Source organism: Clinocottus analis, unplaced genomic scaffold (genome assembly GCF_023055335.1).
Source record: "Clinocottus analis isolate CAN_PGR_092001 unplaced genomic scaffold, fCliAna1.0.p SCAF_19, whole genome shotgun sequence".
NCBI lineage: Eukaryota > Metazoa > Chordata > Actinopteri > Perciformes > Cottidae > Clinocottus > Clinocottus analis.
Window position 1 is genome coordinate 3666344 of NW_027175920.1, and position 25431 is coordinate 3691774.

Sequence of the window (25431 nt, forward strand, 5' to 3'; positions counted from 1 at the left end):
TTTTATTTCGGGTGTCGTGGGTCAACTAATTATGGTTCTATTTACTGTGCCACTTGGGCCATCACACACAATACCAGGGCCATGACCCACCTTACTGAAACAGGGTCATAATTAATGTTATTAATTACACTTGTGTTTACCCTGCGATCACTTGTCAAAATGGCTGCTGTGAAAATGGCCTATTGGCCACGAGTGAGCCCTTATTTACCCTCTGAATACAGCAGGGCTGTGTCTTTATCTGAGCTGACTGTGGTCAAGGACAGCACCGCGGCAGATGGCTACAGTCTAACACAGGCCTTTTGTTGAGCACACACTGTTCAAAGCAAAAAAGAAAAGTAAGAGACAAGCAGTGAGAAAACAACACGGCGAGGCTTGGGAGGTGTTTATTGAAATAGCAAGTCCTTGTAGCTCCGCTCACCTGAGGATACAAGCTCAGCCCTGCAGTCTCGGGGATCTTTCATCCGGCAAACAGAAACTCTGCAGAGACTTGTGTAGCTCTCACAGCACTGAGCCATACTTCAAAGCCCTGTGCGGTGTGTGCGAGGGGGTATTTATGTGTCTGCTGTCCCAGTTAGACACAGTGGGACTTGGCAGATAAGGTGCAACTTTCCCTAATTTATAGAGCGAGTGGTGACAGCGAATAGGTGAAGTGTTTGGGAAAGTGCAATGTGTCGATAGTTTGTTTGGGGGCTGATAGTAAAGGACTATTTCCACATTTTGGGAAACATGCAGATTTGCTTTTTTGGCGCATAGTAAGACGTGAAGATCAGCATTATGATCAGCTTCAATTTGTAATAGAAGCTGTTGTCTTGAAAGTGGCTTTGTCTTAGAAGGAGAAAAGCACAATTCAAGAATAATGTGTGTATATGTTTTTTTTTTCTCTCCAGAAACAATTCTCTCGTGGAACAATTAGACGACTTATCGCCTCGGTTTGCAGACTAATTAATTCTCAAATTTGACCATATGTAAAAAGAATTACCTGCATCTCTAAATCAAACTATGCAATATGTGCTATGGTATTTGTTGAGTGCATTAAGATAAGTGTTTAAAATAAAGATGTCTACATGTGGGTAAACACGTAATGGTTTGATAAACACTTCCATAAAACGACAAATTGTCATTTTCCAGCATTTTGTCCAGATGAAACAAACGAGATACGACATGCTAATCAGTGAGCTTTGGAGCGGCTGCGTATCCAACAGACACACAAGACAATGGTATTGATATTCTTGTTGAACTTTTCCTTTAAGAGCTGCTTTCTAACACAATGCGAGTTGCTTTTTGTTTGTCTTAATTGGCCACTAATCGGTTCTCATGGCCGATGTGAAACGGACGCAGTTCTTCTGTTTGCAGGTAAATGGGATAAAAAACCAACAAACAAACGCACTCCAGGCTCACTTGGGTAATATTTTATTTACTCATTAATCTTCAAAACTATTTTTCATAATAAATTTCCACTTTATGTTCATCAAAGAACCGTAACAATAAAAATAAAAGAAAAATACTGTAGAAAAATTGTACATATAGAAAATAAACATGGTTAATGAACACCTAGATGTAGAATCCCATTGATTGAGACACCTCCTTTGTTTCAGATGGCAACACAACAGAGATAGAGGGGAAAGAAAGCGATAGACACGGAGGCACTGGGAGGGCAGATCGGGAAACGTACTGAACAAGAGGAAAACAAGAGAAGGGAGGAAAAGGAGGTCAAGGCCAGTTGAGGATGGAGAGAATAAGGGCATATGTTAAGTTAATTTTATACTTTGAAACCTCACACAAAGTCCTTTTTCATGTCCTTTCTTGCGCGCGAGCATTTTGCATGCATCTGTCTTGTTGGCTACCTTGCTTGGAAGATCTGGAGGGGCTTGTCCTCGCCATGGCACTGTTTGTATTGAGATATCGTGGGGCTACGACTCTTGAGCAGTAGAGCGCTCAGACGCTGCAGAAGCGTCCGTAAACAGAGAATAACACTGGAGCCCAGATCGGAAAACCCATCTGTCTGTCCTGCACTGGTCACGTCGTGAACATGGGTACATCAGTCAACTCATAACATGAAGAGAAAAGGACGCAAAGAGAAAGAGAGAAAAAAGGGAGAGCCAATAAATATCAAAGCAACTCAGGTTGTCATATAATCAATGACATCATGAACTGGATTTTTCTATCTATTAGGAACACATGGTAACATTGACTTTGTTCTGTTTTGATTCTTCTCCTCGGCTGTTTTTTGCACACAAAAAAAAAAAGAAAGAAAAAAGGTGGTTGGTTAGAGCGGGTATAGTGGGCGTGGCCTATAAGACATCAGGCTAGAAAACAGGTCGTGGCCTGTGGTGGGCGCACGCGTCCAGGCGTCGCGCCGGAGTTACACTGCAACCCGAAACAAACCCCTTCCTCCTCCTCCTGGTCCTCTTCCTCCTCCTCCCCGAAAACAAACCTATACCACCTCTGGACCTATTAGTGGGTCACTCCACCACTTCACAGCACAGCTCAGAGACTCAGGCATGCAGCACACTCGAGATGGTCACACTTTGTCGACGAGGATTTGAACTGAGAGTCGATTCGGAGATTAAATCGTGGTTGAGTCCTCCAGACTGAAAACCGTTTGGAAAATGCGTATTTAGGAATACTTCAAGCCAAGGTGGTAAGTTTATGATGGTTGTGCGTCACGGTGTAACCTCTGGAGTTTCAACGCGGTATAAATCACACGGAGTAAGATAATTCACGTGCAATAAGACCCCCCCCTCCCTTCCCCAAAGAGTCTATTCTGCCCAAATGTTCTTCATATCCATCAGTATCATTGCAATAACAATTATCATAATGGTCATTGTCATTTTCACCATAGTCTTCTTGTATAGTCTTCAGTGTCAGTTATGAAGATATGGTGGGTCTTTAGCATTGCAGGTTCGTGTATGTCTGCAGGTTTAGAGTGTTTATATTTTCTTCTGTGTGTGCTGTGTGTATGTGTGTGTGTGTGTGTGTTTGTGTGTGTGACACCGCAGTCATGCACGACTGGTGCCGGTAGGTAGCATCTGAAGTCTCAAGTATCCTGTCCAGGAAAATATCTCTCAGTTTTCCACTGATTTCACCTTTGTGATTTACAGGGTGCCGCAAAACAAGCGGCACCGCGGCTCATTGGCACCAGCCACGCCTCCGCCTGTTCACTCGCATGCCACTGTCTCTATGGCTACACCCTGATTTCCTGTCCCGTCGCTTGGGGTAAGACTTGGACCGTGAGTGTGCTTGTTTCTTCAGCATCCTCTGTGCTTCAGCGAGTCCCATCTGCTGACGAGGAGGAAGGCCAAGAAGCTTGGAAGAGACACTTAGTGTTTGTCTTGGTGCTTTTACATCATCTTTCTTCTGCTCGCCTTCTCGCTCAGCACACTCAGTCTGCCATGTGCTTCACTCAAAAGTCTTCCTCGACCTCTCTGAGTCCAACACGAGAGGTCCCACTCTCTCTTTTTTTTTTTTTTTTTATCTGGCTGGCCCCAAAATGGTTCTTAACTGGGAGTTGAACTGGTGCTTTTTTTTATCATTTGGAATGGTGTTTATGTTCATAAAATAAGCCTCTCTCAGAGGCTCTGCTCATTGGTAAATACTGTACAATAAGGGTCCATGCCCTTGGGCCAGTCTGTACTTGTGTCTGTATGTTTGTGCTCGAATGTATGTGTGCTTGCATGTGTGTATGTTTGTGCTTGCCAGCTTGTGTGCAGATGTGATTATTGGAGGGTAAACATTAACATCAGCATGTCTATGTCACTGTGTATGTGTGTATTTTTTCTTTTTTTTTGTTGAGAATATATCTATTTATGTACATATACCGTTATATATAAAGGTGTATGCGTATATGTCTGCGTGTTGGACGTCTTCCGCCTCAGACGTAGTACTCCTTGTCTTTGTTCTTCTTGTTCTTGGAGATCTTGGCGATCCCCAGCGGCTTGTCCTTGGCGCTGCCGTTTGGCTGTGTGGCTGAGTTGCTGATGTAGTTGCGGCTCTCGTCCACGTGGTAGGAGCCCTCGTCGCGGTTGCGGTACTTGTACATGGCGTAGAGGAGGATGAGGATGCAGAGGGCCGCCGCAGCCACGATGCCCACCACCATACCTGTAGTGCTGCTGCTTTCCCGAACCACCTCGGACGGACCTGGGAACACCTTCACCTCCGGCAGGGGAGGGCGGGCTGTGATGAGAGAAGGGAGGCAAGTGATATTACATCACAGTTTACGGTGACGCATTATTAATGTGCACTACATGCCGGGTTGATGGTTGCAGGGCTGTAAAAAGAAGATGCAATGCATCACCAGGATTAATTATTTGACGTGCTTTTTACATAATAACTCTTGCTGGCAAGAGAAGGCTGCAGCTTAGAGCAAAAACTATTTACATATCATCACATAATGTTCAAACAGATTACATTACATCGTGTTGAGAGGCGGGCCAGAGCACAGGTGCACATTACATCACTTTCATTACATACTTTATGAGATACACATGCAGTAAGAGCTGCAGAGTGGTGATGCGTAGTATGACACCGTATAAAATGATTGTTGGTGAAATAATTTGCATGTGAATTCGTTGCACTGAATATGGTGGAGTGAGGGGGGAAAAAGGAAAGAAACTGCTGTAAAAAAAAAAGATTAAAAAAGGGGTAAGTAAAGGTGAGGGGAGGATAAGAGATGGAGATGAAGATTGGCGAGTGTTAGGAAAAGCCTTGAGGCAAAAACCTAAGTGGAAATGAAAAATTCATTGTCGCGAGCGACCAAGCGGCAGGGAGCAACCGAGGGTTTCGGGTTTGTGGTGAACACGCTGAGAAAAAAAAACAACCTTTCAAGGAGGCAGCGTGATGTGAGTAGTTGTGCGAGACGGGGGTTCTCACCTGAACTGGGGTCGCAGGGGTCAATGTCTTCATCGTCGCTGGGACACTCAGCGGACGCCACCAGCAGGTCGTCTGCCGACTACGGAGAGAGGATGCAGAAAAACGGTTGGAACATGAACACACGTATGTACACGCAAACTCTTCCGCCTGTGCTCTCCACACCCCTTCTGTTTATTTTCTACATGTGTGAGCGCGCGGCACCGATCCGCCGCCCACTCCATTTCCCGTTTGCCACAAACACTTCGGCTGTTACGGCCCCCGGCGATGACAGGCGGCCAAAACGCGAGCACCGACGAGAGGAGAAGAAAGGCGGAGGTAGGAGAGAATCATCGGATTCCGTTTAAAGTCGCGAGGGGACAGTCGGTTATCGTCTCCTACTCTCTTGACCCTCCCCCTCTCATTTCTCTTCTGGCCTTTCCATCTCCCACACCTCCGTTTGCTTCCCTCTGTTCTGCTCTCTCCGTCAGATATTGGCTGTGCATATGAGTTGGAGAATGCGCAGAATGTGAAGCCAAAGAGAGGAATAAATCCACATCCCCCCCCCAAATTTTCATTAAATATTCCCGTCACGCACATAATTTAATTCTCCTTTATTTAACACCTCTCCATAAGCACCATGTCAATAACCCACTTTTGTTCACCCTCTAACCTACAGCAAGTAATATCTCATCAAATGCTTATTCTCCGTGCCTCGCTCCCTCTGGGAAAGACGCCCTTTTTTTTTTTTTCCTATCCATCCTTGCTCCTCCTGTTGCCATGGCAACTCTAAGTTCAGGCTGTTAAAAATGATGGGGAATAAATAAAGAAGAAAAAAAAAAAGAGTGTGCACCCTCAGTGGGGACCTGTGCATTGATTTGCCATTCCAGCCAGGGTGTGAGGAGGAAGAGGGGATAGATGGATTGATAAAAGGAGGAATTTCAGGGGAATACGGGAGAAGGAGAGAGAGTAAAGAAGACTTGATAGGAGGAGGACTTCAAAGTGCTGCGGTCTTTACTTAACACCGTGCTAATGTGTCCCGCATATTTATGAACTACTGTTAAACACCGCCCGCCCTGACGCTTCGGCGTGAGAGATGTGAATGCGTGTGTGTTTTACCCACACTGGGCGCTCCGAGCCAGCACTAAATTAAAATTGGATTGTGATGCATTGCAGTAGATGTTAGTAACCCAGAGAATAAAGGAGAGACGAGAGAGCAGAGCTATATGAAAAAAAGAAAAGACGAGCTCTCGATGCAGATTACAACCAGCCCAGAACTGACTCGTAACCAAAATGAAAGCACGAAGTGGTCGATGATGTCTCGGCTGAAACCTACAAGCAGAAAATCTTTCTCTTTGTGCTTGCATTCTTTATTTCCGTGCTCCTCATCTTTGTAAGAATACATTACATAAGGTTAGAGGAGCAAGCACAAAGTTCTTCATCTGTAAAAAAAACAACAACCCTGCACTGGCTTTGTGTGGTTTGGTCTTGACAAGTCTACTGTGGTTTAGTTTTGGCCTGAAACATATATTAAGTTATTGATGCTTGACTCTGTCTCTTTCCTCCACTGCCTTTCCAATCAGTTCTGCCCACTGGCCTGTCAAATGCTGCTCGGGTGAGCTTAGCCTCTGGAATCCAGCCAGTCAATAAACCTCTGTGCCTTTGCCAGGATCCAAATAGCACAAGAACAAATCAGCCAGTGGGAAACACATCATCCTTGTCTGTCACTGATCAATGTTGTGCCACCATGCTAGATTATTGATCCAAAAGACACCTATGTGCCCTTCCGCGGCAACCTGTTTTGAATCCTGATTTCAGCTAAACCCAAAGCTGACAAGCACATTCAACAAGGCGCCTCCTTTGATCTGTGACATCCTCCTCGTCAGCTGACCACCCCATTCAACCGGCAAGGTGTCAATTGGACTATTGATCCAGCTATTACACGGTATACAAAGAACACGAGGAAAACTAGAGACACAACTTAAATCACATCAATAAACCACAGAAGTTTATAGAAGATGCGCTAAAGAGATATGTCCGAGAGACCCCCGCCCCTCCAGCCCACCCTCCCTTCTGTCACTCCCTCTTTGCCCCCGACGCTTCAAAGTCTATCAATAGAGCATGCTGAGATAATGATGGACACAGATGCACAACGATAAGAGGGGGATAAAAGAGACACAAAAGGGAAGAGAAAGGGAAGAGAGAGGTGATAAAGAGACGGATATCTGCATGCTGAAAGAGCAAAATCTCTACCTGAGCAGCCGAACAGTGCCAGCGGCCGTCCATGCCTCCCTGACTGCCTAGTTCACACATAGCTGCCCTCAGTCCTCACACACTCTTGCAGAATATTCAACAGCTTGTCGCTTACTTTCACAACTGGAAATCACACACACTTGTACATACACAAAGCTCTATAATAGCCAAACACGCTCCATTGCTCTTTTGCTATTGAGACACATCTACAGAAGCACACAAAGCGTCCACTAAATCAGGCTGAAGTTGGCAGGCTGATGAAGAGATCCTGGCGAGAGAGGAGAGAAGCTAGCTCCACTACTGCAGATGGCGAGATAGACTCATACACCGCCTGCATTAACAGCCTATCACTGAAGCTCAACCACTGAGAGAGAGAGAGAGAGAGAGGGAGAGAGAGAGCGGGAGGGAGGGAGAGAGGAGAGAATGGAGGGGGGGGAGTGACGGGTAAATATGGAAAGCTATGGAGGGAGAGAGAGTAAAGGAGAGTGAGAAGAAAGGAGAAGAGGAAAGTGAGTGAGGGAGGAGGGAGAAAAAAATCTCCAGAAGATGGATAGCGAGCAGAGGAGAAGCAAGAGGAAGAAAAAGATGTGAAGAAGATAGCAAGGGGAAAAAAACAGACTGGATGGGAGCGAATGAGAGATAAGTGTTCAGAGAGCTTGTGGAAGTGTCTGGGTCAGCTGACTCCTGATACCCAATCCTCAGTCTTCCCATCGAGCGCAGGTACACACATTCACATGAACGCACACATCCACAGACAGACACCGAATGTCAAAAAACAAAACTCAACTATGTGACTCAGAGCAGCCTCTAGCAAATAACACTCACACACACTCTCACACACTCTCTCTCGCTCTCCTCTCCTCGCTGGTGCTCAGCTGTCATGCATTATTAATCCCTTTTTATTTTTCAACATAAAAAAAAACATAAAAGAAACGGTGGACTTCAGGAGGCGAATAACACATTCTTACTGCACAAAGTACTGACGGTGAGAGTGAACCCACGGGGGGGGGAACCACTTTAAAACATACCCAAACATGTGTGTTTCACTGTGTGTGTTTCTGTGTGTGTTTTTTGGGGCTCACTCGGACCCGAAGCGCCTCACTGCCCCCCCACTGATGCAATGTGCAGCAATTCAAGCTTGTTGTTCTCAATCCACCTGAGTGTTTGTGTGTTAGTGTGTGCATTTAGTTCTCACATTGTGTGTTTCTGTGTGTGTGTGTGTGTGTGTGTGTGTGTGTGCCGGTTAAGGCCAGGTTGGTTGCCAGGCAACACTAGCCAGCCTCAACGGAGAAGCTGTAGATTATTCTTAAACAAGACCAGCACACAGACACACACAGACACACACACTGAGCTTTTGGGGGCCAGCAGCAGTGATTTGACTTCCACAGATGAACTACTGCATCACACCGAGCATCTACTGGGTCTGACCTAGTTCTCATGCAGTGATATTGACTCCGGTGCACAACTCTGTATCCCATATTTAGCACTGACATCAGCATATCGCCAGAGCAGGAATAGTTTATTTCAAAAAAATAAATAAACATCAACAGGGAGAGATTAAGAGGTGAAGGTGTGACAACGCTGTCACTCTCCATCCAGCTCTCATATCCATTATTGATGCCTGAGGCTTAGCTCACAGCTCTCTGCGTTCTATTATTTATGTCTGAAACAGCTGGCGGTTTATACACAGAGGAGCTATTCTCTATGGGCGTCTGGATGAGAGAGAGAAAGCAAGCAGCGGGTAGTGGGGCTCACTATCTCCATGGCAACTTGTATCATTGGGAGAAGAAGAAGAAGAAGAAAAAAAACTCTTTTTCAGTGCGGCACAGTTTTATAACACAGAAGAAGAACTGCAGTACACACAGACGCCCACAAAGAGCCTGGCAACATCACACTGGTGATCTGAACAAAAGAGCAAAAGAGTCTTCGGTGTACCTGCTGGTAATGTTTCCTCTGATATTAGCATCAACGCTGCAGGTGCAGCTACTATAAATACGCCTCAAACAACAGTGATGTGTTTCTGTAGTCGAGTCCCATTTGTATCAGTTTACTAGACGCATGTTATGGAAAAGCTATTACAGCTCCCATTAACACAATCATTTCTCCTCCTGTAATTTAGTGGGTGGGGACCACTTACTTGAGAACTTGCCATCTAATCCACTCATGAGCAGGAAAATGAAATGTGTGAGCCTTTTATTGATGAAGTGGTTCTAGCTCCCTTATATTTTGCATGTAATCTTCGATGAAGATGAGGATACCAAGCAAATACAATAATATTATTCATTAATGAGAAAGAAAAAGCAAACATGTTGCACTTCTTCAAAAAAGGCATATGCACCAGAGAAATTTCATGAACACTTTTCAGATGTATTGTTTTATTTTATAGATTTGTGAATCAGTGAGTAAAGCCTAAATTTAGTTCCAAAAGCTGTGAAGAGCCGGAGCAAACTTAAAGAGGATATAAGACCAAAGACCAAAGTGGGCCTTTGTTGCATATCATCACAACTCTTTGCTACCTCCTTTATCTCCTGTCAGCGTTCCACTGTGTACTAATGAAGGCTAAAATGCCTAAAAATACAAAACCTTTATGTTCTCTTCTTTTTTAGCTGAATCTTGAGCTTTCATCATTATGTTTAGATCCTGAACTACTAACTTGTTTTTAAAAATGTTTTCTCATTATACTGATATTTGTTTTTGTTATCTTGTTAACTTTGAGACCTTATGTGAAAATGCCTGGTACTGAATGTGCAATATAAATAAACTTGTCTTGAGTGGAGTTTAAAACAATCCCACTCCTTCTGACATATCTCGCTATCCTTTCGTCCTTGATCAGTGGGTGATGTGCTCGCTAATCCTCTTACTGAGTTCGAACAGAAACTTATCAAAGCAAATTACGACTTTTTTAATTAATAATTGTCACACCAAAGAATGATGGAAGTGGGGTAATAGGAGATATATGTTCAAGAGGGGGAATTACACAGCAGGGATTAAGTGAACTTTCCGTACACAAGTTAAAGATGTGATTGCGCTCTGACCTGCTGTGTGGCGCCTCCCTGTTTCCTGTTGGTGGCCGTGGTGGTTGTGATGTCACTGATGGAGGGGGCGGAGTCAGAGCGGTTGCCTCCAGCCGCAGCGCTGGACTGCGGGGTGATGGAGGAGGACGGCATGTCGCCGACCAGTCGCGCGCTGCCGTCTACTTTGATGTGCGGATGCCCCTCGGCGGCCATGTTGAGGATGCGGAGGCCGTTGTAGTAGAGTCCCGACAGCTGGCCCTGGAACATGCCGATGCTCCGCTCGGCTCCCCCGACGCGCACCGTCGTCTGGCTGTTGAAGATGGTCAGCTGGCGACCTACACGGACACAGGCGCACGCATACGCAAACACGCACCAGACACACAAGAGGCACACCGGGAAGGAAGGTGGACAGACACACGCGAATACAGTCACACACACATACACACCGGCGGTCACATACGCGCGCATACATACACACACAAGAGTGTTTGAGTGTTACACAATCCACCACCCCCAAGCCATGGTGAGATTATGGGATAGATTAAGCATGGCAGAGCAAATCGAAGCTGTGGAGAACCGTGGAGAGGAGCTTGAGACTGTGAGAGATAAGAGTGGGAACAGAAAACACAGAATAAGAAGAAGACGAGGAAGACGATGAAAAAGAGACCGGAGAGACTGAAATGGGCGAGAAAGGAGCAAGGTGATGATGAAGAAGAGGCAAAGAACAGAAGGAGGAGGAAGAGGCAGCAGATGAGAGGAGTCAGACGGTCCTGAGAAGACGGGGCTGACAGATGGATGCTATGGTGATGGCTGTGCGGCACGATATTGTATTTGAAGGAGCGACAGACAGGCAGACAGAGAGACAGGTCTAGGGAACAACAGCCCTATGAAGCATGCACAGGTTATAAGCTCTAGCATTGCTCACTGTTAAAGGGACTAGAGGCTAATTTAAGGAGCTCTGCTGAAGTTTAGAAGGAAAACTTTTACACTCTTTTTCAAAAAAAGCATTGCTCTATTAGTCATTTCAAATTTACATAATTATTCCATGTCACAATACTTTGCATGTACTTTAATTCGATTACAAAATTGTTTTTTCAACCATATAATTTTTAATAAATGCTTTATTGTTTACAATTTGATAAAACACAGAATTATTTACCATGGTCTTAATAAAGCATCTTTTTATCAGTACTATTTTCTGATTTATTCACATTTAAATCTCTCCATCGTCCCTTTAACCTGATATTATCAGATACACACTAACAAGATACGTTCACAGGCACTACAGTTTACACAGTATTACACACTACAGCTGCTCAACTTTTAAATACTTAGTTATGGATTTATTTTTAGATGTTAGTTGATGGTGCACAATATAGTATATTCAACTGTCTTCAAATTGTATTTTTTAAGCTCAAAGTTTTAAGGAATTTTAATCAGGGTTTTTACCTTTGTCGAGTAGCCAATCGTCAACTACTCGACCGAGCCGATAGGGGATTCGCTGTCTGGCGATGGCCAGGCGCTCGTTATCAATGTTGCCTTTAATTTAGAGATGAAAACACAGTAGTAATTACGCACATCCAAACGTGGTACAGGAGCTGGATACAAAAAGAACAGCAATGAAAAGAAAGTAATGGTCTGCTCATTGTTAGCATGTCACTGCGTTTAGCTTGATGTGCTAAGAGAAGAATTCACTATGTTTCCAGTGAGCGGACTCTTACTCTCTGTTCATTGGGTTTAATTTAAAGAGACATTTCAGGGGTTAACATCTGCAAGAGCACAGGTAAATAATGTTACAGCTGCCACATACTGCCTATATAACTGACTGAGTTTAGAGTTACATACAGGAAGAACCCTCACACACACCTCACAACAACTAGCATTTAGCATTTTAACTATCAGCTACCTAAAGCCTGGACCTCATTATGTTAAAGACCGCTACCTAAGATTACCACTTTAAATATAAAAAAACAACAAATATAAAAACAAAAACTATGTTCAACAAAATACACTTTTTTCTTTTTCTTATTTTTTTCTCTCTAGTTAAACATTTAACTCAAAATATGACATGTTTTTTAAATTATTGTTTGTCCAAGAATGCACCAACTCTTATTATTTTCTTTTACGGTGAGAAAAACAATTGACACCTGAATTAAATATTTTCATAGATTACCTTTAACACTATTTAACAGGCCTAACATGACATAGCTGGCTAATATACAAGCTATGGTAATAAATATATCTTTTTATGGTTTAAAAAGTCATGTTTCATATCAGATCACACATATTTCATTTCAATCACAGGAACATAACACAAAGCTGCAATTAAATTTCTTAACTTCAGTGTTTAAATATAAACATTAAAAGGAACACTGATGTGGTTCACCAATCAGGAGCGGAGTAGATTAGAACTAAGGCGTGGTTAACTCTGTCCCAGGACAGGCAGTGCTGTAGAGGGTTGGACTTATATGGAGGGGGCGGGGCCTACCTGAGGGATAGCGCTCTATGACTGGCAGGTCGTCCAGTTGGAGGGTCGCATTGCCTCCGCTGCGGGTGAACCGAATTATGTGGTACTTTCCGTCGTTGACAAACTTGGAGCTCTCCTCGATGTTGATGTCATCGGTGCCAACGTTAAACACTACTCTAATGTTGCCTTTATCCTGAGGAAGAGGAGGAGGAGGAATAGAAAAATGCCTCATGAGAAAATGTTATAGAAATGCAAGGATATCTTTTTTTTGTTTGTTTTTCCGGCCCTAGTTTATTGCGCTTAATGCCTAATCATTTGCGCTCCCATGAGAACTTTTTTATGTTCCCCACCAAATCAAAGTCTGTTCACAGGTGTTTGATAGCACTGCATGTGTTGTACAAAGCCTTATGTGGCTCCAGAGGGAGCCGCATAAAAAGGAAGTAGACTGCATAGTATAAAAATGATGATATTTCTTGTTTTGCTGCATCATTTTGGAGGTTGTTTTTTTAATCAATAAAGTCACATACGCATTATTTTGAGGACAGGGACCACGCCCCGAGCACAGCTCATTTCCCGTGCATTAAGTACTTGAGCACAATGAACCAGTTCACTTCCTCTTTGACTCAGTTTCCACACCCCCCCATCACTGTTCTCTCTCTTTCTCTCTCTATCTCACTGGATTATAGGAACAACGGGGACTCTGCCTCACCAGAGCTTCTGAAGAGACGGCCCCCACTCACAAATCTCCACTCCCCCGTTTCCCACCAGCCACCGGATGCCGGCGGTTTCTCATCACACCCCTCCAACCTTCTTTCCACGACCCCCTCAACCCTCCTCGTTCCTTCTCCCCTACATCCTCCATCCCTCTACCCCAGCCCTTACCCTAAATCCCTTCATCCTATCATCCTACGAGCCCCATCCTTTCCTCCCTCAACCCCTTTCCGTTTCATAAAACTAACCCTCTCGTTCCATCTCGCTATAAACCATTTGAAACCCATAACGCTATTAGCGTGGTCTCTGTTATTTAACGCACTTTTAACTTCCTTATGTTGCTATTTTGGACTAGTCTCTCTTTTAGAGAAGATAGTACGTCAGTGTATGTGTTGACGATATGAATTCCTCAAGAAGAGCAATATGCAAAATAACTTAAATGATTCAAAATAATGAAATCCCACTGTCTTTGGTCTAGTTTTGAAATGCACAAGTGTTTACTTACTATCTGCAGCTGAAGGTAGTCTCCCAGGCCAGATGCGCTGTCCACCCGGAGAAGAATGGCGTGTTTCTGTTGGGTGCTGAACCCAAGGGCAAGCCGGTCTGCTCTGGTGCTGGGACGTTCATTAGGAGGCCACGTGTAAACCACCACGCCTCCATCACGGCCAAAGATATAAGTGGTCCCAGCTGGCCCACACATATACATTTTTTTTAATAGCAAGCAGTCTATATGCCATAAACAGTGCTATCTATCATCAGAGGTTACCGACTGCAGATTGCACCTAGACGCCTATTTGTCTCCTAAATGTTTAATACACAAGGGGTATTCTGCAAAATACTATTAAAAACTCATAAATGTCAGAGTAGACTGGTCTTTCACATTTTGCTTGTTCTTCCTACGCACTGAAAAAAAGAAAATAAATCTGTAATTCCCAAACTACTTCTCAACATTACTGCAAGAGGCTGACTGCAATAACTGACTCATAAAGACGAGAATAAACAATTGTTGGACTCGCTGCAGGGTGACTAAATAATCGTTGAGCATCTTACTTGTAAGGCTGCTGAGGTAATTTGTTGAAAATGTAAAGAAGACATTTTTTAAGAGAATTAGAATAATCAAACTAGAGGTAAATAGTGGTATTTTTGTCCCACTTCAGAATCAACAGTTGACAGTGCCCTCACCTGGCAGCTCTGATAAAATGCACACAGAAATGCTTTAATTCCGTGTTTGAAACCATCTCGTCTAAATGCAGCAATTTTAGACCCGCAGTTATACACCAGAGAGTGTTTTCTACAGTTTAAGGGTTGACAGAGAGTGCAGGACAGGATATTTTTGCACATATCACCTACAAATGCACTTTTAAACCGAGTGCTCTATGATCTTTTCTCTGTGTGAGAAACTGAAAAGCAAAGACTCACCATCGTTGCAGAGTGGCCCAGCATACGATGTCATGCTGCAGTCACAGGTGAAGCCCTCCCATTGCTGCAAACAAACTCCCTGATTTGAGCAAGAGTCTTCTTGACATGTAGTGCTGGGACCTGCAGTGAGAGAAGTGGTGGGGTGGGAGGGTGCTGAAGTTAGGAGAAGATAAGCAGACACACTTTATGGACTTTGCCTGGAGCCAGTGTCTTCGTGACAGTATGTCAGTACTGTATGATTTTTTTTGGACCGCATTTCCTTGAAACATTTTGCATTTTTAAATGGCCGGGTAGACTGCAATGATATTACGATTAGTAGTATTAGTAAAAAAAAATCCTTGTGAGACTATTATAAGATATTGTGAATATGCTCCCGTTCTTAACACTAACAGGAGACGCTGGATTATGATTATAAACTGAGCTGAAACCTGGAATCTGAGTCATGAGGTTAAAAGACCAAACTGTGGAGAGCATGCAGGTGGTGGGGCTAGATGAATGGGGCAAGGACAGGAGGAGGTTAAACATAATAGGGCAGAGTTATGTTTACAGGCCTTCATCTCAATACTCTTTATTCAGCAGTCTGTCACCGTTCGCTCCCCTCGTGCTAAAACCGCACAGCAGGAGAACGTCAAAGCTCCAAACTCAAATCTCCTCCGTTGCGCTTCTAACACGAGGCGTGGAGGAAAGGGTGTGAAATGATTCACAAATGGAGTATTGAAGTTTAGGTTGGGAGTCAGTAGGAGGGGTTAGAGAGCATGCTGCTAGGCAACCCGGGTGGTGGAGCTGTGGTCAACTCAAGTCAAGCAGTGGTGATGTCACAACTGTGATGAAGTAACTACTACGGTGGCTACGAGAGGACAGGTCACCTCTGACCCTTGACTCTGGATCACTGGGATCCACACAACACTAGACACCACTGGGTAGTTTCAACACACGCATACCTACATACACACCCACACGCACGCACGCACACCCACGCGCTTTCGCACCCCTGATACACGTGTCTCACATGCTCACACAAAGCGATATACCTTGCAAGTCAGCTTTCATCAATGTAACTTTTGTCAGCCAAACAAAAAAGCAAACAAGCAAATTAAGTTAGATGGTTAGTCAATGCACACAGATGCCTGTGAACTGCTGAAAGAGTGGAGCAGAGAGAGAAAACACAATGTGCAGAAAGATCGAGGAGGAGATGAGGAAAAAAGAGAGTCAAATTTGCATCTACTAGACCGAAGGCTGGGTTAGTGGGTTATCCTAATAACAGAGAGCATGAGTTAAATGAAAACTGAAGGAAAAGGCAGCAGGGACGTGGAGGCCGGAGCAGCTCTACTGGTATGCTTTCTATTTGTTTGCGCCTCACCTTCACAGCCTCTCTCCACTTGTCCCATGGTTGCCAGTGCATCAGCCAAAAGGTCAGGGAGACGGCCATTTAGATCAACTGTCGCTAGGCATCCCTGGAATCCCTCGCGGGAGTGGACCAGCTTCGGCAGTTCTCGGTACATTTCTTTGGAGACACCCCCGATGTACAGGTCACCTGGTGGGGGGCAACGCAATAAATGGCAGCTTGATGAAGCAATCACAACCACACTGTGCAAGTGTCCATGCCGCAAACAATGATTTTCCTCATTCATAGTTATAAATGACAAGATAAATGTGTTCGTAAAAGCTAAAATAATATTGAATAGAGTCTTTCAATTGATTGTTTTGTTTGACCAACAGCTACAAACCCACATATATTTAGTTCACACTCATGAATAACACAGAAAAGTGGCAAAACATTCTAACTTTTAAAGCTGGAATAATGTTTTGTTTTTTAATAAAGAAAATATTATGTAAATTCTTGCCCATGGAATAATATGACATTTTTGAAAATACACCCTTTTGCTACTCGGTGTTTTTGCTACTCTCGTGTCTGTACCGCCAGCGGACGGTTAGGACCAGAAATTGAGGAAAGTAGCGAGCCTTTGCTCTGTCTCTGTCAGACGGACCCGCCTCTTGAGCTCATTAGTCCATTAGTCAAGAAATACAGTACAGAACTCCCTGTAAAACCGTAAATTGTCATGTTTACATTTCAGATTTTGGACGGATTAAACAAACAACATACAACCTGTTGATTATTGAGCTTTAGAGGTGCTGGTTGCTTTTTTTCATTTACTCTACAGACATGAGAGTAGTATGAATCTTCTCATCTTGCACTCATGAAGCTTATTTCCCAAAATGTTAAAGTTTTCTTGCAATCGTTTCAGCAATAATCAGTATACAGTATGTATACATACTGTATACAGATTATTAGGCTACAGTAACTGAGGTATCACTTCTTGAATTTTCATACATACCCTTTAGGTCGAGGTTCTTGGCGCCCATGGTGGTCTGCGTGGTGACTTTGGTGTCAATCTTGACTGTATGGAGATTGTTAGTATCTCTGGATATGTGCACGTTGTGCCAGTGGTTGTCATTTAGGGGACTGTTAGAGTTGCCTTTGATCAGGTGTGCGCCATTGCCCAGGTCCGAGATGTAGTGTAGGTAGCTAGAAAAGGAACAAAAAAAAGGAAAGAGGAGAGAAAAGGCAAATTAATCGTATTCATGATGAAGAACAACACGGGGTCAAATACTTCAGGGCATTATAATCTGTCTTCTAGAAAAGTAATTACAAGAGTAGAAAAAAAGCAGCTTGACTCGTGCATTTTTCATATTTGATATTGCAGCCAAGAATCCTCTCTTTTTATTCATCAAGGTCGTTAACTGAATCCCAGACTATATGGAACATTCTCATTTATTTATGCAATACAAACATATCCATGAACACATATTTAAACGGCATACTCTAATTTCCCATTGAAGACATCGCACTGACTCATGTAATGTAAATACCATGCACACTACGCAATCAGCTCACCCTTTAACCAGCTCTACCACTATGAAGTCGTTGCCGTCTCCCCTGTTGAAGAGAACGAGACCGTCGGGTGACGTCGTCTTGAACTGCATGAAGAGATGCATGGAGTAGTAGGCCTGCAGCGTGGGCAGCGTGACGAAACTGGAGCGCGAGCGGAACGTGACGGGGTCGGCCACGATGCTCTTATAGCCGATGACGGCGTTGAGCTCGCAGTAGTCGATGTCGCCGTTCTTGCAGAGGTCGATGTAGGGCATGCCGTTCAGCGTCAGGCCCTGAAGGTGGCCGATGAAATTCGAGGGCACGGCCGGCATGAAGCGCTTCTCCGTCACAATACCCGTCTCCACATTGTGGAACTCCAGCTGGGTGTGGTCGCCCGCCATCTGACCTGGTGGCGGGGGTAAACTTCACAGGTGAGGGCTTCAAGTGGAACTTTTCAATACTAAAACTAATACTAATCCTGATGCCTGACAAAAACTAAAACTGACAGACTGCTAGAAATAAATGTAACAGACACTATTACTATAATTACAACTTAAATACTAGTGGAGTTATGTTTACAGTCATAATTCAGAATGATTATTTTCACTTACACAGGTACAGATGTTCTCTAAAAAAGAAATAAAACCCTTAATGTTGGTCTTATAGCAATAAATCAAAAAAGACAATCAGCCAGCAATTCATCATCCAAAAATATTTTCACAGAGATGTCTAAACACAGACTCAAGATAATTTGGCAAACAGCTAGAATGGGTAAAGGTAATGCTTCTGTGATTACCTTCAACAGGCTGCAGGTCGTCCACCGTGAGTTTGAGGCCCTTGCCACGCCGGACTACCCTCACCGTGTGCCACTCATTATCATTGAGGCCCGACCCCGCAAAGATGGTCTCTGGGCCTTTACCTACACATAGCCCAGAGCACCGTTAACATAATGCACAGAGAAGCGAAGAGAGACAGATAGAGAGAGACAGAAGATATAAAAATCCAGAGACAGAGACAGAGAAGAAGAAGCCAGGCAGGTTGAATTAAAATGTAAGGACAGAGAGAGGGGGAATGGAGGTAAATAGCAGAAGGAAGGAGGAACCATACATATCCTGGGGAGACAAACACCTCCGTGTCAACGCATTCTCTCCACAGATAGACAGACAGGTCACTTTGCAGATACGCCAGCGAGACGGATGACGTGACGAAAACAGACAGAAAGATTAACATAAATGGATGCCATGGGTTCCTAAGATGGAGACTGTGAGTCACAACAGGCCCACGCTGAGACAATCCATCTGTGGACGGATCACTCTGCCATGATGACCACCTACCCACATATGCACAGACAGAACATTCGCACCCCCTTGATTTCTCAACCGCCCACATAACTAACATATACCGTATATCAGCCTGTGTGCACATGCAGGATCTTTTCTTTATTTTCCACAAGAGTGCAATCCTGCAACGAGCCTCATGGTGGCACTAGACACACACGCTGGAACGTCCCGGGGAGCTCTCCAAGGTGCTGATGTGCAGCAGAATGAAAGAAGCTGAGCTGTCCTCTTATGATGTCTCTCTCGCTGCCCGTATACCAGCTCATATCTTCACATAGTTGACTGCACACATTTGACAGACTGACTGTTCCCAAAACCTCAGCGTCCCCTTGCTCTTACTCACTACAAGCACCCCACCAACCTTGAACATAACACCCACCATCCCCCACCACACGCACACCACGCACACGCACGCACACACACACCCCTTCCTCCTCCAAGCCCAGTTGGTTCGAGTGAGTCTGCTTACAGTGACCTATAGGTGGTAATGATGGGGGAGGTGAGAAGTAAACTGACCCGAACGGATTCTGCTGCTGAAAATGTCAAGCGTGCCTACATCACTCAGGCAGGCAGGCAGGCACATATGCACACACACACACACACACGCACACACACACACACACACACACACACACAGGTAGAGAGTTAGAGAGGCCATGCATTTTGACCCGCAAATATAATACAAAAAGTCAATCCAAATGGACATGGCGGTGTGAAATGCATGTGTGTATGTGTTAGGGGTTGTAAAGCTAAAAGAGTGTGTGTTGCGCGTTAAGAGAGGACACAGGGTTCCCCTGAGGAGACTCAGCTGTGCTTTGGGCATGAGCATCTCATCCTGTTACCATGGATCACTGCCTTACACTGAGCGATGGAGAGAATATGTGCACGTATGTGTGAGTTAATGCGTGTGTGTTTTTGCATATGTAACCAAATACTCAAAGAACGAGCAGACCGTGGTGAGAGTGAGGCAGTGATCTGTGTCAACCTGGGAAGGCACAAATACAGACGCCAACAAACACACACACACACACACACACCTATTTTGGGTCAGTGCGAAGAGAGCTTGGTTTGAAGTAAAGCTACGAGCGACCGCCGTGGCGATCAGCAGACGGTCTGCCGTCAAAACCAAAAGACAACGATGTGAGACAAATCAAACAGAATGGACTGTTTGCTACAGTGGAAATACAATTAAAATCAAATGACGACACAAGCGAGTGGATAATATAAGAGCAGGATAATGAAAACAACGTGACAAAAAGCGTTACATATTTCATTAGCGCCAAATAACAAATGGCTTTTCTGCCGGATAAGCCTCCAATCTCTCCCGTGCCGAGGCTTTTATTTGACTGCTGAGTGGACTGTTTCAGTGGCGCCTGGCTGTTAAATATTTTTTTTTCTTCCCCCCTCGAATATCAGATGTATAATTTATTGTATGCACACGGTGTGCCAGAAAAGTGGCTGCCTACTTAAATGTTCATTGAGACAACCGGTCTAAAATTGGCCGACAGACATGCGGGATAGCAACAGCGCTGCGTGGCTAATAGGGTTTCTATGGCAACTGCAGTCGTCCATTTCACCACCTCTTCGCCGTCACAGAGCATTCGTCTCTCTCTCCCTCGCTCTCTCTCTCTCTTTTTCCGTGGTCGTGACAGAGAGAAACTCCACGTGAGGGAATTAAACTTCATCAGGGATTCAGCTTCACTCACGGCAGCATTAACGGAATCACACTCACGCAGGATAACACACCCCAGAAAACACACACACACACACACACACACACACATGAAGATGGGCGCAGAACAGACAGAATGCAAAAAGCACACGCTGAATGGAACGCTACACAAAAATCCCTCATGTACAGTTTAGAGAGGAACAACAAGAAAACAAAGAAAGCAAGCAGACAGACGTCGGGATGAAGGTGCGACAGCGAGGTACAGAGGGATAACACCTCTTTTGTCTCTGGCATGAAGGAGAAGTAATTACCCCGAAGCTCTTGGTTGCATTCATCCACCAGTCCCACTATCCAACACACCTAATTTACCTAAACACCTCACCCTCCTTTTATGTCCCTCTTCTTCTCTTTCTTTTCCCCCCTCCTCCTCTTAACCCCCACCGACTTCTTATCCGTCTATCCTTCTTTGCTAAAATGGCCGACCTGGAAAACCCTGGTCCTCAGCAAAAATCACACCACTCCTGTGGTGTAGCTGAACATGCAGACTCAAACACGCATATGTGCACCTCCCCTGTCCAACACACACACACATACCCACACACATATATAAGCACACAAACACATGGTACAAAGATATGTTGAATAAGGGATTATGATCAGATGGACTGACAAGACAGAGCGAGTGAGAAATAGTCATACACGCACACACACGCACACGCACACACACACACACACACACACTGGGGAGGAAAAGGGGAGGGGTTAGGTGAGATGGAGGATCACTTACTGGCTGTACAGTTTATCCTGATACAGTCTGGAGGGAGAGCAGAGCAGAGGGTTAATGCTGCACACAAACACTTACTCTCCACGCCCCTGGGGACGCACACATCGACACACCCTGCACGCATATATACAAACACGCACACACACACACACTGCTGAGAAAACACACACTCTCCTTTGTGACAGGCCCTAAAGATGGACCGTGTATTTTCTTACAGTGTGTCGCAAAATATAATTTCTTTGATGAATGGCCAATGAAGCGTGAACTCTGGATCGAGATTGGTTTATCTTTACATCGAACGGTAGCATGTTAAGGAGAGCGGTGTGTCCCAGCGTGAGCAGTGTGCTCATTGGCTGCTCTGGCCTGAGCGACAGTTTCAGTCACCACTCAATAAGCGCCAGGAGACTGAGATGGGTCATGTGTGTCAGTTTGTCTGATGACATCGAACACATCCCATAATTGTTGTCGCCCATCCAGAGCACAAATCTCCGGAAAATGTCCGGAAGATTTAGCCCCGTTATTATACTTTGCTTTCTTCTTTTTTTTTTACCCATGATGCCTTGGTGTGTCGTGTGGCGTCAACCACAGAAAAGACGCGGCTGCGGACAACCAGAGACCAACACATGCACATCCCTCTGTTAGTCTATGTGTGTTAGCGTGTAATCAATTCATGTGAGAGTGTGGCTGATAATGTGTTTAGCAGTTGCAATTATGTGTGGAGTTTTTACTATTTGGGTGTGTTTGTACAGTTTGTGAGTATTCACATTGATTGTTGAAAGTGTTAGGGATGCACAGGTCCACTGGGAGTGAGCAGAGAATGCAGCTTGAGGCTTGACCCCTCTGTTCAACGCAACAAACAATGCCACTAACCTTCAATTGCATATGTTTATGTGTCTACTCAAAGATAAGCTGTATGTGCCAAAACCTGTAAAAACCCTTGAAGATATTTCTAGCGTAAACAGTGGAGCATAATTACCAGGAAGAATTATAAGGATGTGTATTTACTTTCCAGGGATAATATATTATTAATCATCATTTAATGACATCTATGCAAGAAATAGCCAAGAGGCCAGTGTCAGCTGCATTCCCCCTGGCAGGTAATCAAACTACGTTGGAAAATCCACATAATTGTGTGCATGTGTGTACCTAGGTTGACAGTGAGTCGGACGCGGCCGCCGTCCAGCTCCAGACGGAGGGTGTCTGCGGAGTTTCGGGACGTGGTTGCCATGAGTACGCCATAGGCCCGCTGTGAGCGAAAGCGCAGCGAGACGTCCTCCGCCTCGGTGTGCATCGCCACAGGCAACTGCACCTTCATAAACTTGCTGCCGTCGTAGGACAGGATAGTCGCATCTGTACGAGACGCACAGAGGGAGAACAGAACGGGGAGCGAATGGATGGGCAAAAAAGTGAAAGAAGAGCGGAGGAAGAAAGCGATGACGGTGGAGGAGAGCGAGGTGGGTGGACACGTAGGGAAAGAGACGGACAGGATTGACAAGGAGAAAACACACGAGGTGGGAGGAGACAAAAGAACATTTGACGTTGAGTGAATCAGATTTAAATATGACGAAGTGGATTGCAGCGTGGTTGTTGTTCCTCCGCCGCGTCACATTAAAACTTCTGCTTCCTACGAAAACCAGCCCATCACTTTCCAGCCTGAATTCATCATCGCTCCCTCACAAAATAAGATGTAAAAATAGCCGCAGCTGGTTGGCCGGCCCCTATTATCCGGTTGAATCAGAATGCATGGCGGTGAGTGTGTTAGCCACCGCCGCTGACATCCCAGACCCTGGAGTCATAATGTAACAAGCTCAGGTGATCCCGCTTTAATGTCTTTTGCATACTCATTTACATATTCATAATCTTCTCTCCCTGCTACCTGCTGGGGCCAATCCCCAACCGCTAAACTGTTTACCTCCGAGAACCCGGTATTTTATTGGCCAATTACATACACAGCTAAACACACTCTCTGCATGTCTCTGTGTCTTTATCTCCCTTCCTTCTTCTACCCTTCTTCTTCTATCTCTCTATTCCAGTCCTCCTTTGCTTTCTCTCCCTTTTCGCTCTCCCTGTTTCCGTGGGAGACAGTTGGAGCCAAGGCAAAAACAAGAGAACAGGAAGAGAGGGAGGCCTCATGAATACTGATGAGCTGAGAAGGAGGGAAAGAGAGAGATAGTGTGCGTATGTGTTTGTGCGTGCATGTCAGAATAAGTGAGTGAATTTAAGTGTGAACAGAGGAGGGTTTAGTAAAGTGAGAGCAGGGGGAGAGAAAATAGGGACAGAGCAAGACAGAGAGAAAAGAGGGGGAGGAGGGAGAAGAGCTTGTGGCTGAAATGTAAATGAACCCTCATTAACTTGAGGGAAAAAAAGAGGTGGTTGGCCTGTTATATCACAGATAACATAACTAACAGCCACACATACACCCGCCGAAGCACACTAAACACACATACCCGCGCGTGCACAAATTTCCGATAAGGGAGACAGCTGACTACATTTTCCTCACCACGGCACCTGATCAAGTACCAGGCAAATAGAGCACGGAGGGTTGGTGAGAAGGAAAGTACAGAAGCCCATTAATGCCTCCCAAAAAAGAAGACAAAGTGCAAAGCGCACAGGCTGTGTTGCATACCGTCGTGTCATTTAACACCTGGAGCACACACCAGATGTGCCATAAACAGAATAAATAAAGTATAAGAATCTATATTGGTGTTAAAGGAATGCTAATGGAAATCAATTATTAACCCCATGTTATCTTGAATTATTTAAGAGAACTTGTATGTTTTGATTTTTTTTTAAACCTTTATTTCAGTAGTTTATTTTCTCCTTTTTTAGATTCTCCGTTCACCAAGGAGGCATGTGAGAACTTTTCTTCAAGAATTCAAAGTAACACGGGGTGAGTAATGCTATACAAATGATGTGGGTGTGTTAAAGTATTCCTTTAATGACACCATGAACCAAAACCCACAATATTTTCTAACTTTCATACCTTGTTCAGTACTCATCATTTGTTTATTAAAAATGCATTTTTTTTCTGATTATTATCAATCATTTAAATACAACACCTTTGACTGACCTAATATTATGTTGTACCAATATTTTATTTTTTGCAAATCTTCAGAAAACCTTTAGCACAATATGAACTGTAGTCAAATGAGGGATGCGTAAAGGTCAACTGTGTAATGACTGATATTGATTTTGGCTTATCCATACCTATTTGGAGATGGATAATTTAATTTACTGTGAAAAACGAGTTGAAAATGTATTATTATTGAAAAAAAGGAGACTCAAACTTTTACCCCTTGTAGGGTTCAGATGACATTTGTATACAATTCATCCATTGTTTTTTTTTTCTTGGCAGGAGTGAGCTTCCTCAGAGAAAGCAGGACAGCAATACAAAAAATAATAACCCACCAGTGTGAACAGCAAGTGAGCAGGAGGAAAGAGCTGAAAATGTGTCAAAATGTGTTGTACAAATGTGTCGCTGGGAATCTGTGTGTGACTGTTCTTTACAAAATAAAAAATTCATCTTGGAGCCAGAGCGCGGCAACCATCTTTGTTCATTAAAGAAGAGAGAGGGGGTACAAAGGAGAGCGAGAGAGTGTGCGTTCGAGAGAGAGAGAGAGAGAATGAGGGAGGAGAAAAAAAAAGAGGGAGAAAACCGCAGGTAGAAGGCGTAAACACGGCCAATCACTCTTTCCATCTGCTTCTCCATCTGTGCTTCCTTTAATCCACTGAACCACCAGTTAGTGACCCCTCAATGCACACAGAGAGGAATGAAAAAAGACAGCGGAAGGGAAGACAGAGCTAAGAGAAAGAGAGAGAGAGAGGGAGACGGTGCATTGCTATGATAAACATACACTGCGGATGTTTGTCCTCCGATATAAAACATTTTCATATCAACACCTTTCAGAAAGTGTGCGTGCGTGTGTGCCTATATCTCCTGTTAGATGATAGTACAATCATCGCTTGAGACGCGTCAGCAGTTGTGGCACAAACAACATTTCTTCTCTTCTCCTTGTCTGACTCCATCTCGCTTCTTTCAACAGGCCTGTATCAGTCC

General features: G+C 44.4%; 1 protein-coding gene across 14 annotated transcripts in view; it reads right to left on the minus strand.

The window, feature by feature from the left end:
- Positions 1-1394: 1394 nt before the first annotated feature.
- LOC137789202 (neurexin-1a-like) overlaps positions 1395-25431 on the minus strand; it is a 54148-nt gene continuing 30111 nt past the window's right edge. For 6 of the 14 annotated variants that reach the window (XM_068582509.1, XM_068582508.1, XM_068582505.1 and 3 more), the window contains 13 exons: positions 22521-22724; positions 21378-21404; positions 18378-18500; positions 17606-17987; positions 17046-17236; positions 16070-16243; positions 14710-14829; positions 13796-13977; positions 12601-12772; positions 11562-11651; positions 10134-10447; positions 4870-4948; positions 1395-4173 (listed from right to left, as the gene is read on the minus strand). In XM_068582509.1, coding sequence (XP_068438610.1) covers positions 3872-4173; positions 4870-4948; positions 10134-10447; positions 11562-11651; positions 12601-12772; positions 13796-13977; positions 14710-14829; positions 16070-16243; positions 17046-17236; positions 17606-17987; positions 18378-18500; positions 21378-21404; positions 22521-22724 — 2360 coding nt within the window. In that variant the 3' untranslated portion in view covers positions 1395-3871. The remainder of the gene's footprint in view (positions 4174-4869; positions 4949-10133; positions 10448-11561; positions 11652-12600; positions 12773-13795; positions 13978-14709; positions 14830-16069; positions 16244-17045; positions 17237-17605; positions 17988-18377; positions 18501-21377; positions 21405-22520; positions 22725-25431) is intronic. The other 8 variants (XM_068582515.1, XM_068582517.1, XM_068582514.1 and 5 more) reach the window with 3 other exon arrangements.